This window comes from Colius striatus, chromosome 2 (assembly GCF_028858725.1).
Source record: "Colius striatus isolate bColStr4 chromosome 2, bColStr4.1.hap1, whole genome shotgun sequence".
Lineage (NCBI taxonomy): Eukaryota > Metazoa > Chordata > Aves > Coliiformes > Coliidae > Colius > Colius striatus.
The window spans coordinates 12,628,149-12,640,337 of record NC_084760.1 but is presented as its reverse complement, the minus strand read 5'-3'; the positions used below and the strand labels follow the sequence as shown (position 1 = coordinate 12,640,337).

The window sequence follows — 12,189 nt, the reverse complement described above, 5'->3', positions numbered from 1 at the left end:
CATTTAGATATTTCTAAGTATTGATAAGATCCCCCCTCAATCTCCTCCAGACTAAACAGCCCCAGTTCCCGCAGCCTTTCCTTGTATGAAAGATGTTCCATTCCCCTGATCATCTTGGTGGCCCTGTCTGTGCTGGACTCTCTCCAGAATTTCTCTGTCCCTCTTTAGCTGAGGAGCCCAGAACTGGACACAGGACTCCAGATGAGGCCTCACCAGGGCAGAGGAGAGGGCGAGAAGAACCTCCCTTGACCTGCTGGCCACACTCTTCTTGATGCATTCCAGGATGCCATTGGCCTTCTTGGCCATGAGGGCACATTGCTGGCTCATGTTTAATTTTTGATCAATCAGGATTCCCAGGTTTCTCTCTGCAGAGCTGCTCTTCAGCAGTTTGACCCCCAGCCTGTACTGGTGCAGGGAGTTGTTCCTTCCCAGATGCAGGACTCTGCACTTGTCCTTGTTGAACTTCATGAGGTTCCTCTCTGCCCAACTCTCAAGCTGGTTGAGATCCCACTGAGTGACAGCACAGCATTCATTAATGCTTTCAGTCTTTTCATATTTACCTTATTAAGCACCAATTCCAGTGTTCACTTGCTTAACATGCATATAATCTTCTAACCTTCCTGAGTCATCAGGATGGAGAGATGAAAAGAATCATCCTTTTCTCACATGGCTCTGTTTGCCATATTGCTTCCCTCACTCCTTAGAAAAGGGCACAGACCTGTTCAGATGGCTGAAACCAGGGATGTTTATGAAGCTGGGCAGTTTAATTGGAATGACCACCAGCATAACGTCTTTCTTCAGCGAGTGACGCACCTGGTTTCAGATAACGTAGAGATAACTACTTTCACTTAGAGTGACAAGTCAGCTTTTAGAGTTTGTGTCAGCTTGTTTTGAGCTGCGTGGCTGACGCAAGTAATAGCAGAAGAATACATTTTGGGAAATGTTTCTTCATTGGTATGGAAATGAAACATGAACAGACAAAGTATCCCTGGGTTATTTGAAATCTGTCTGAAGCAGACAGAGGAAATGCGACACAGCTGTTTTGCAAAGGATGGTGTGAATGGTTGTTTATCAAAATTGACTTATTTTTCCTCTCTGAAGAAAATGTGAAAAATGAAAGATGTGAAATAAATTAGATAAAAATACCTAAGCTTAATGGCCTTAAATATTCAGTGTTTAAGTATTTTGTGTTAGTAATGATTTTCATATAAATTGGATCAATCATAGAATCATAGAATCATAGGGTTGGAAGGGACCTTTAGAGATCATCTAGTCCAACCTCCCTACAGAAGCAGGGTCACCTACATCAGGCTGCACAGGAATGTGTCCAGGTGGGTGTGTTAGTAAAGAATATGGTTAGGTAAGCTTAGTATGATTTGAATTCTGGGCACTTCTCAACAATCATTTTTTTTTTATTCTGCTCCGACATTAGTCCATTTTTACAGGCTATGTGGTGGAGTTTCAAAGCAGACTTACCTGCATTTCAGTAAATCACAGTGTCTGTTAAAAATAGAACAGAAATTCACGTGAAGGGGGGAAAAAGGCCAATTGACTGTTTTGTTTTCAATATAATAACACCATAGAATCATAGAATGGTAGGGGTTAGAAGGGACCTTTAGAGAGCATCCAGTCCAACCCCCCTGCAGAAGCAGGTTCACCTAGATCAGGTCACATAGGAACATGTCCAGGTGGGTCTTGAAACCTCCCTGGGCAGCCTGTGCCAGGGCTCCCTCACCTCAACGGGAAAGAAGTTTTTCCTTGTGTTTAAATGGAACTTTTTGTGTTCCAGCTTCATCCCATTACCCCAATGTCTCATATTAAAATATAATATAAGCAAATAAGTGAAATACATTGATCTGCCAATAGACTTTTAGGAAGTAGGAAAGTGTGATATGTCTTGGCAATGTTAATGCATTTTTAGTTTACTAAAACAGGATTTGTTTTAAATTAACAATTTAAATACATCAGTGAAAGAGAAGGGAAACAAGATGTCTAATTCACAGTACCTTAGATTAAATAAACTAGGGAAGGAGATGTTTGCCAAGTATTTATAGCATTACAGATGAATACAGGTACAGGGACAGCATCTTAAGCAGCACTTCACCTTCATAGATGATAGTAAGGCCTGGGGCAACTACACATTTGCACAGGTGGTTTGTGTTACACTTTCCTTGACCATGAGGCCTGTTGGTGGAAGGAGCGCACCAGGGGATGCTGTTTAGCTTGAACTGAGATTGCAGCCATCTGTCAGGAAGGAGAACAATTTACACACTGTACACTCTCTCTAGGTTCGAAAACAATCTTGCATTCTCTGTGTTATAGAAGTTCTCTCATCTTCTCAGGGCATTATTTTTCTTCTTGGATTGCTTTACTGGTCTATTTACTCAATAGAAGAAGGACTGAATAGCCCCTGTAAACCGAAGTTTCTTCTTCTGCATGGGACATACATGGTACTGATGTGACTGAAATCTTCTCCTTTTGTCACCTCTTAAGGGAAGAGATGATACCTGTATGAAGCTTTTTCAAACTGTTTTTTGTCAATTCTTGGCAGTAAAACCAAGACACAATTGATGCCTATCAAAAGTAAGTATAAGTTAATTACAAGCACAATAAAACCAAGTGTGGTGGTTTTGTGTTCAGCTGTTTTGGTGGCTCCTGTAAGAAGTTGCTGAAAACTCTCACTAGTTCTGAGCCAGACCCACTTCTCGGGCTGAGCCAATTAGGCTTACTTTGTAAGAATAAGAAGCTGGAAGAAGAAGGTTCTTCCTGTTCCTTCTTTCTGTTCTTACTTCCTTCTTTTCCGACTGGTGGTGGTGGAAGGAGTTGGAGGAGAGAGAAGCGACCATGTGGACCCCAAGGTCAGCGAGGGAAGAAAGGAGAAGGTGTGCTGGAGCAGAGACTCCCCTGCATCCTGCAGAGAGGACTGGTGAAGCACAGATTTGTTTGTACTTCATAAAAGAGCCTATGCCGGGGGCAGTGACTGTTCCCAGAAGAGGCCGTGTCCCATGTGAGGGACCCTGTATTGGCAGAAGCCGCAGCTGCTGGGAACAACCCGTACCAGAGAAGTTTAAGGACTGTGTCCCAGGGGAGGGGCTCCATGTTGGAACAGGGGAAAAATGCCAGGAGTCATCCTCATCTGAGCAGAGAGAAGCAGCAGAGCCCATCTGTGAGAGACTGATCACATCCCCCATTCCCTAACTCCCCAAGCTGTTGAGGGGCAGGAGGTAGAGGTATCAGGAACAATGAGGTGGGCCTCGGAAGAAAGGGGGGATGGGAAAGGGAGATCTTAAAGTGCTGGTTGTATTTTCTCATCATCTGCTCTGGTTTTGCTTTTATTCCGTTCTGTTTCTTGTAGGTAGTAGAATAAACTTTCCTTACTTTCCTCTCTAGTTTGACTACTGGAGTCTGTTTTGCCTGGAACCGTAATGCAGTGAGCCCTCCCTGCCTTTGTCTCAATCCACAACATCCTTGGTTATCTTTTCCTCCCATTTTACTGGGGCCTTCACTGTCCTAATGAGAGTGGAGGTAGATGGAGGGCAGTGAGCAAAAGACTGTCGTGGTGCTTCATGTTGGCTGGGCAAAACCTTGACACCAAGTTACATCTTCAATAAGTGTCTTCCCCAGCAGTGGGTTTCCCAGAGTGTTCTGTCTTTCTGCTACTTGGAATGAAAATCTTTCAGGGCCAAGGCTGTTTTTAGGTAGTCATGTTGCCAGATACATCAGTAGCACTAGAAAAGAAAGAGTAGAAATATACAGATGTTACTGCATGACACTGGTAAAATAAATGCCCAGTAAGAATAAATGACAGCTACAAAGTTACTGCCGTTCTCACTTGCTATGCCATTTTCACTGAGGAAAGAACCTGCAGAGATGATTATTTTTCTTCCAGGAGATATGAAACAAGGTACAGATGACCCACATATGGAAATTGCTGAGATCAGCTTGCTCATATACTTTGGAAATGAGAGCTAGCAGATTTTTCTACCTGTTCTCTGATCTGCAAGGTACTTTGCTGTAATTCAGAGTTGATCAGCATAACACTAGGTATGTTTGACATCCAGATAACAAAACCCAATTTTCTTTCAAAAGAGATCCAGTAATTTTGTTAATCAGTTTTGATTACTGAGCTGACTGTGGTGACATTTTTTTATCTCCAACAGTAATAATGAGACTTCTAAGTCTTAAGAATTTAAAGTTTCTTGGAAATGAATTTCTAAACAAAAGCACCCCAGTGTACATGTCACTTAAAAGTACTGTAATGCTCAGGGAATTTTGTTTCAGACACTGAATTATGTGAAATAAATAGAAGTCATACAAGTTCAGAATCCCTAATTTGAGAAAATAGTGCTTACCCTTGAAAAGTTTATCTTTAAGGTGCTTGAGAATGGTTCCTCTATCTTGTATGCAAATCATGGAGTGTCCTGCTTTTGTGCTAACCCTTTGGACTTGCATTGGTTGTGTAGCCTCACTGACATAGTTTCCTTTGGGTGAGTTTTTCTTACTTGCCTTAAATGAATGATGTCTTAGTTATGCTGCTGGAAGGGAAAAAAAAGGAAGGCAGAAGGAGAGCCAAAAATTAAATACTGATATATAAAAACTTCCTAAAATTCAAACCAACCAAAACCAATCAAACCAATGAAAGTCCCAAGGGAAAGAAACAACCCCAAACAAAGTAAACTTTGAAGTATGAAAGTCAAAACACTAGGTAATATGTGTGGGTAGGGTACAAGCAGGGACAATGCTGTACTGGGCAATGTGTGAAGATGAAAGATGTGTACTTGAAAGATTTGTAAAACATGCCTCCCTTTAGTATATTGTAAATCATCCCTTTTTAAAGGGATGTTAGCTTCTGTTAGCTTCCCTTTCTCTAGTTTGTTAACTTGCAGCTATTGAAATTAGGAGTCTTCATAGTAACAACCTTCCCTACTATTTGATTAGTTTAGTCTTTTCAGTTATTTGGTGGTTATTTCATAGTCACTGATTTGCACTCTGCTCACTTTTTCCCATCCCATTTGAAGCCTTGGTATATTCATGCATGACAGACTCCTAGGGAAAAACCTACTGTCTACTTCCCAATGTTCTAAAGAGAATATTTAATAACATAACTAGATTCTCTTGTTCATCTGCCAAGGGAGTACAGTACTGCTGGCAAATATTGTAAATATGTCTTATAAAGGCTATTGTAGTGGTATTTCATCTCTCTCCTCCTCTCGTTTTTAGTTTCACAAATAGAACAATTTTGTCTTCAGGCATCTATTAGATTGGTGCATATTTGGAATCTGAAATTACTGTGTCACAGAAATATGTCAGGGCTAAAATTACCTTTCTGAACCCCATCGGAAACATACAAACACCAAAATATTTGGTTTCCAGTCTTATGCCTCCAACAACAGCTTTTTTTCCTTCTCGGTTTGTCCTTGGAGACAAACCAGATTCTTTAGTAAGCGCAGCCCTACCTTATGAAAGATGACTGGTAAGACTGGGCACTGCTTATGGAGAGTGTGGGCAAGACACAATATCCTTTCACACAGATGCCTTCATAGATCTATCTGCCTTTGACTATGGACAGTTAGTTTTTACTGCCTGAAAAAAAAATGAAGTAACAGTATTGTAAGGTTTTAAATGCTTCTAAGTATTCTTTACACATCTCATATAAGCATCAGGGGTGTAGATGCTTATCTGTGTATACATCAGAACAAATTACTTTCCTTGAAGTGTTAAGAACATTGTAAGTTACAGAAACTATTCTTAATCTTTCATTTTCTTTCATTTTATTGTCTTCCTCTGAGCTGTTACAGATAAAAATCTCTTTACTTGTAATAGATATTTATTGTTCTTACACCTAAAAAAGCCCATCTAAAAAGCTGTATGCTTAATTGCAGGTGACCTGTTTATAAGTTGAATATTTCTGTGTCTATATTTTCCACTTAAAACTGGTGTGTTAAAGTTATTGTGGTGTTTGATGTTTATCTTTTTGAATTTTTTTAATAGGTAAAGATAGAGTTTTCAACACTCCTTTGTGTGAACAAGGAATTGTTGGCTTTGGTATTGGAGTTGCTGTTGCAGGTGCTACAGCCATTGCAGAAATTCAGTTTGCAGATTACATTTTTCCAGCATTTGATCAGGTTAGTACTGATCCATTTGAAAGAAGTAAAGAGAAATCTTACGTGTATTTAAATTGCTCTTCTGTTAGCATTAATACTTGGTTTGAATATGTAATTTTTGCAAATAAATCCACAGCTGTACTACTAATATTTATGCATGCTTAAAGTAAACAAGAAAGTATCCCACGGCTAGTTTGAAGGCTCATTAAATAATGGAAATTAAATATGTGGTTTGAAGTGAATGTCTTTTTGTTTGTTTTTATTTTTGGTTTTGTGGCTGTGTTGGCTTCAGCAGCCTTAAATTCCTCAGCTGTGTCTTCCCAACACTGTCTCTCACTTCTCTATGCTGCTGCAGTCGGCCATGTGTCCATGGGCCAAACGACAGATTTGAACTAGGCTGACTGACAGTTTGAGAATGGAGAAACGACTGGGTCATATGGCTACTCTGGAGGCCTAGGTATCTAACTTGAAAATACTAAATTATTACATCTACCTTGCAACATGTTTTGTCTTTCCACTAACTTACATGATACCTTTGCTTCTAATTTGATCCTCTGAATCTCATGCATGGTGCAGATGATGTAGTTACATCTCATTTATTGTAGAGACTTAATGTTGTGTAACTAAAAGTATTTGACTGAATGTTACTTTTGTATATAAATCTTCCCAGATTGTTAATGAAGCAGCAAAATATCGTTACCGCTCTGGAGATCTGTTTAATTGTGGAAACCTCACCATCAGAGCCCCCTGGGGTTGTGTGGGTCATGGTGCACTATATCACTCACAAAGTCCAGAAGCCTTTTTTGCTCACTGTCCAGGAATAAAGGTATAGTATCTCTTATTTGGTAAAAGTTACTTTTTTTTTAGTGTGTTTGGTTTTTGTTTGTGGATTTTTTTAACGTATCTGATGAACAACAAGTCTGAGCCTAGACAGGTAAGAAGAATAAAAGTCAGTCCACAACAAAATATCTAAATATGTTAATAACAATATCTTTTAGAGGTTTTTAAGTTATATAACTTAGTTTTTTAAGTCTTTGAGAATTTATAGCCATTATTGAAGCAATCTTTAGTAGACATAGCATTTTGTATTTGTGTGTTTTTTGCATTACAAACATACATTTTACATCTCTTCTGTGTCTAGTATAGTACAGAAACTAAAAACTAACGCTAATAAAGAGTACATCTCTTTTTTAAACCTTTTTTTCTTTCTGCATGTGTCTTAAGTGCATTATCAAATTTATTTATATGAATGGCAGTGAAAGGCGGTGGGCATAAACTGAAACACAAGAGGATCTGTCTGTATGAAAGGAATCACTTGTCACAGGTTGTCAAGAAAGGTTGTGGAGTTTTCATCCTTGGAGGTATTCAGAAGTTGTCTGCACATGGTGCTGGACAACTGGCTCTAGGTGGCTCTGCTTGAACAGTGGTTTTGTATCAGATGAGGTCACAGCCAAACTGAACTGCTCCGTGATTCTCTGAATGATAGCTTTAGGCAAGATTTCTGCATGAGGTGGTGACATTCCTTGAAGCTAAGTTTCATGGCACTTAGATGGATAACAGATTGAGAGTATTGTTTGCCAACTCTCAATTTTTTTGTTTTCAGAGTAAACCTATGTCTATGGACTTGTACTTCTGGGTTAACTGGCATCTAGTCCATTGAGAAATGACTCATGGCTTAATTAATATGGAAGACTTAACCAAAACCAGTATTTATAGGCTGAAGACACATGTTCATTGTTTAAACTATGGTCTATATATGATTTGGATGTTCTAAAACTTCAGATATTACTCATTTGCAGGAATGCCATAGACATTGGGGAAAGGTCAGCAGAACTGCTACCTTAAATTTCTGGAGGGCAGGCTTTGACATGTTTAGGAAGTTGGTTGCCAGAGTCTCTTGGGAAGTAGTCCTGAGGGCAAAGGAATCCAGAAAGGCTGGACATTCTTCAAGAAGGAAATCTTAAAGAAGCAGAATCAAGCTGTCCACGTCTGCAAGAAATTGAGCTGTCGAGGCAGAAGGCCATCCTGTGTGAATAGGGAGCTTGTGCTGAAGCTCGGGAGAAAAAGGAGAATTTATGACCTTTGAAAGAAGAGTCAAGGCAACTACAAGGAGACTTTGAGGTTATGGAGAGGGAAAGTAAGAAGAAGCAAGGCACAATTAGAACTGAAGCTGGCCACTGCTGTAAAAGTCAATAGGAGAAGTTTCTATAAATATACTAGTAACAAAAGGAGGGCTAAGGAGAATCTTGAATGTTTAATGGACACAAGGGGAAGCATAGTGACCAAGGATGAGGAAGAGGCTGAGCTACTTCATGCCTTCTTTGACTCAGTCTTCAGTGGTAAAACCAGTCCTTCTCTGGGCACATGGCTTCTTGAGCTGGAAGACAGGGACAGGTGAGAGAATGAAGTTCAGGCCCAATGAACATGGCTTTATGAAAGGCAGATCCTACTTAACCAACCTGATCCCTTTCTGTGACAAGATGACTTGCTTAGTGGGAAAGGTTGTGGATGTGGCCTTCCTAGACTTTAGTAAGGCCTTTGACACAGTCTCCCACAGCATCCTCCTGGAGAAACTGGCTACCCATGGCTTGGATTAATGGACTCTCTGTTGGGTGAAAAACTGTCTGGATGGCCAGGCCTAGCAAGTTAGGGGGGAATGGGGTTAAATCCAGCTGACAACCAGTCACCAGTGGTGTTCCCCAGTGTTGAGGCTTGTTTTCTTTAACATGTTTATCAATGATCTGGGTGAGTGCATCCTCAGTAACTTTGCTGATGACACCAAGCTGGGTGGGTGTGTAAACCTGTTTGAGGGCAGGAAGGGACTTTAGAGGGACCTGGATGGGCTGAATTGATGGGTGGAGGCCAATGGGTTGAGTTTTAACAAGGCCAAATGCGGGATCCTGTACTTGGGCCACAACAACCCCAGGCAACGCTACAGACTTGGGGCAGGGTGACTGGAAAGCTGCCCAAAGGAAAAGGACCTGGAGGTATTGGTCAACAACTGCCTGTATATGAGCCAGCATGTTGAGGGTTTTTTTCCATTTTTTCCTTGGGCAAAATGCTAAAATAGATTACTACCACTAACAGCTATCATACAATCATAGCTACCATCTCAGTTAAAGGTAAAAGACACATTAAATTTTGTGGAACTGATGGAATAACATACTAGTGTTTAATGCAGGGAGTAATATTTTAGACTTGCCTTTTGAATTTTGTGTCTTTGAGACAACAATGTAGTTACTTTAATATTTTTTTTTGTAAAGCTGTTTATTAATGCAGTTAGTAATGTTTAAGGCTTTATCTTCAAGGTTGCAGGTCTTTCTTTGATTGAACCCAAACCCATTCATTACTATATGAATCCAGAAATGCAAATGAACTGCTTTCTTACTAAGCTCTGTGGCAGGTTCCAGACTCAAGATTTTGATTTTGTATTTTTAAGTGAAAGGTTACATTTGGATTTCTCAAACAAAAGAGAGTTTGTTCAGCTTCTCGCTGTTCAGAGGAAGGACTGGAATCATTAGTACTTCAAACAAAGCTTGTTGGGATTATGAGAACATTGTTACATGTTTATATCTTTTTTTTTCCCTACTATTGTGAGGATGTATGTTTTAATGGATCAGACTGCCTGCCAAAATTACGGTATAGACTCGCTTCATTCCATTGCAAAATTGCTCCAGAATATTTGCTGTCATAGCTAGAAGCTTTTTTTTCACTTCCAACCTAAATTTGTTCCTGACTAATTTGTATGTTTAACTTGTCTGTCTTTAATCTTCTTTTTCATATACTAAGAACAATTGTTTTCCCTTTAGTCTTTGTTTTGTTAGACTAAACAAATCAAACTATCAAAGAGATGTTAATGATTTCTGAAGCTCTTTTGGCACCTGTTTCATTCATTTTCTTTTTTAAGAGTTGAAATAATCATGAAGGATTCCATCTGAGTTTATAGCAGTGATTTTTGCAATAGCACTAACTCTTGGCTATGTTATTATGGCTTTTCTAGGGCAGTACTGCATAGTGTCCTAGTCATTCCTTCAGCAGATAAGAAATTGAGATCTGAACTTCTACTGCCGAGTTCTAAATTGTAACAAAAATGTAGTCTTTTCAGTATGTAATTTTCAGTTTACTTTTGCTTTTGTCAGTCATGTCCTTAATGTGAACTAGGTCTTTCTGGTATCATTCTCTGTAGTGGTGATGACTCTCAGCGTTTGAGTGTTTTTCATTACCATGTCTGACTTAATATCATAAATGAATAAGATAAATAAAGTCTGTCCTAAAAATTATCCTTAAACTGCTGCACTAGTAACATGCATCAGTTGGGTAACTTCACATGTGACCGTTACCAAATGCTGTGGTGAAATACTAATAGACTGCTTCTCCCTTCAGAAAAATCACTTATCGAGGTAATTGAATGTGATAGCAGGTTGTTTTTTGACTTTTTTTCCTATTACTTTTATACAATTAAGTGTTCCTACTCAAAATATTTTGAAGCCTTGGAATCTTCTGGAGGCAGTAGGTTAACATGTGCCATAACTAATGTTTTCATTCAGAGGGTCACCTCTAACTTCACATTTATGTTTGCTATTAGACTTCATGTTCCATGTGCCAACTCTTTGAGATCTCTGGGATGTAGACTGACTGATCCTTCTGATTTGAAGGATTTAAACTCTTGGGTTCTATTTGTATTTAGACTATGATAATTTTGTAATTTTCTTTTCATAATAAACATTCTCTTAATTAACTCTTCTATTGGCAAATCAATTATACTTTTTCCTTCCAAATACGCAGAATCCATCTGGAGGCCTTGCTTAATTTTTTCTTTATTTCAGGTATTCTTTTGATATTTTTTCGTTTCAGGCTTCCACTGTGAGCAAAGAAAATCAACTTTAAATAGCTATTTCCTTTATAATTTTCAAAGTTTACTTCACTAAGTCTGAATAACTTTCAGGCCTGAATCTTTACCCAAGTAATTGAGGATCATTCAGCTGATTTTTTTTTTGTTATACTTCTACATAGATTTTTCAAATGTGTATATTTTTTAAATCTATCTGATTTCTGTACCTCAAAATGTTATTGTAAAGATATTAGTTCTACCTTATTGCAGGGAAATTCATAAGAATTTAAATCATGGTGTAGAGGGGAACTATTCAAGCCTTATCAATGAACAAAATTAAGCTAAAAATTTGGAGATTAGTAACGTAGAAGTGATGTTAATTCATTCTGTAAGAACTGCTCAATCTCTACATGGATTTATTTAAAGCAAATAATTTTTTGGTTTTAAACATTAATTGAGGAAGCTTGTAGCAGAATGGCAGTTTAATGAAACCACTTAAAAATATTTTTACAGGTTGTTATTCCAAGGAGTCCTCTTCAGGCCAAAGGACTGCTGCTGTCATGCATAGAGGACAAAAATCCATGCATATTCTTTGAACCTAAAATACTTTACAGAGCTGCAGGTAAAGATTCATATGCTGTACTTTCTTTTACATGAATATTGATAGTCACAGCTAAACCAACACTGTAGTAGAAATAATGACTGGTTTCGTCTCCAGTTATATTTTGGGGTTTTGTGTTTAGAGGAATTCAGAAAACTGAGTAAGATCTCAAAATCTGGCTGCAAAGACAAAAACATCTACAGTCTGATACGTTTTTACTTAACTTTGGAAGTGGAATTTTTTGTGTAGTCTTGTGTAAAAAACAAAAAAAAAAAGAAAGAAATAGAACTAAGAGGCATCATTTTAAATCAAATTGTAATATAACTTTCATAGAAGTTAAACTACTTTATTTTTTGATAGCTTTAGATACTAAAATAAGTTTCCAGGTTAGTTTTTCTTTTTCCAAAAGAAGTGAACATGACCATCACAATTTTCCCAAAGTTAAAACTTCTTTGAAGTGCTTCATTTAAAAAAAATCTTGAAAATCTCCACTCCCCTAGATTTTAATCCTCTGTGGAAGGAAGTGTGATTGCCATTACTTAGTCATAATGAAGCTTTTTGTTCAAAGTTTTAACAGCTATCATTATACTTTACATGTAAGAACAAAGTAATTTGGTGATAGTGCTGGTTGTAAAATTTAGTTGCTTTTGACT

At 38.3% G+C, this 12,189-nt stretch overlaps 1 protein-coding gene across 1 annotated transcript in view; it reads left to right on the top strand.

Annotated features, from left to right (window-relative positions):
• The window catches only part of BCKDHB (branched chain keto acid dehydrogenase E1 subunit beta), a 135,816-nt gene that overhangs the window by 22,888 nt on the left and 100,739 nt on the right, over positions 1 to 12,189 (top strand). Inside the window, exons 4-6 of the mRNA XM_061989932.1 lie at positions 5,992 to 6,125; positions 6,775 to 6,930; positions 11,449 to 11,557. Of these exons, the coding sequence (XP_061845916.1) occupies positions 5,992 to 6,125; positions 6,775 to 6,930; positions 11,449 to 11,557 (399 nt within the window). The remainder of the gene's footprint in view (positions 1 to 5,991; positions 6,126 to 6,774; positions 6,931 to 11,448; positions 11,558 to 12,189) is intronic.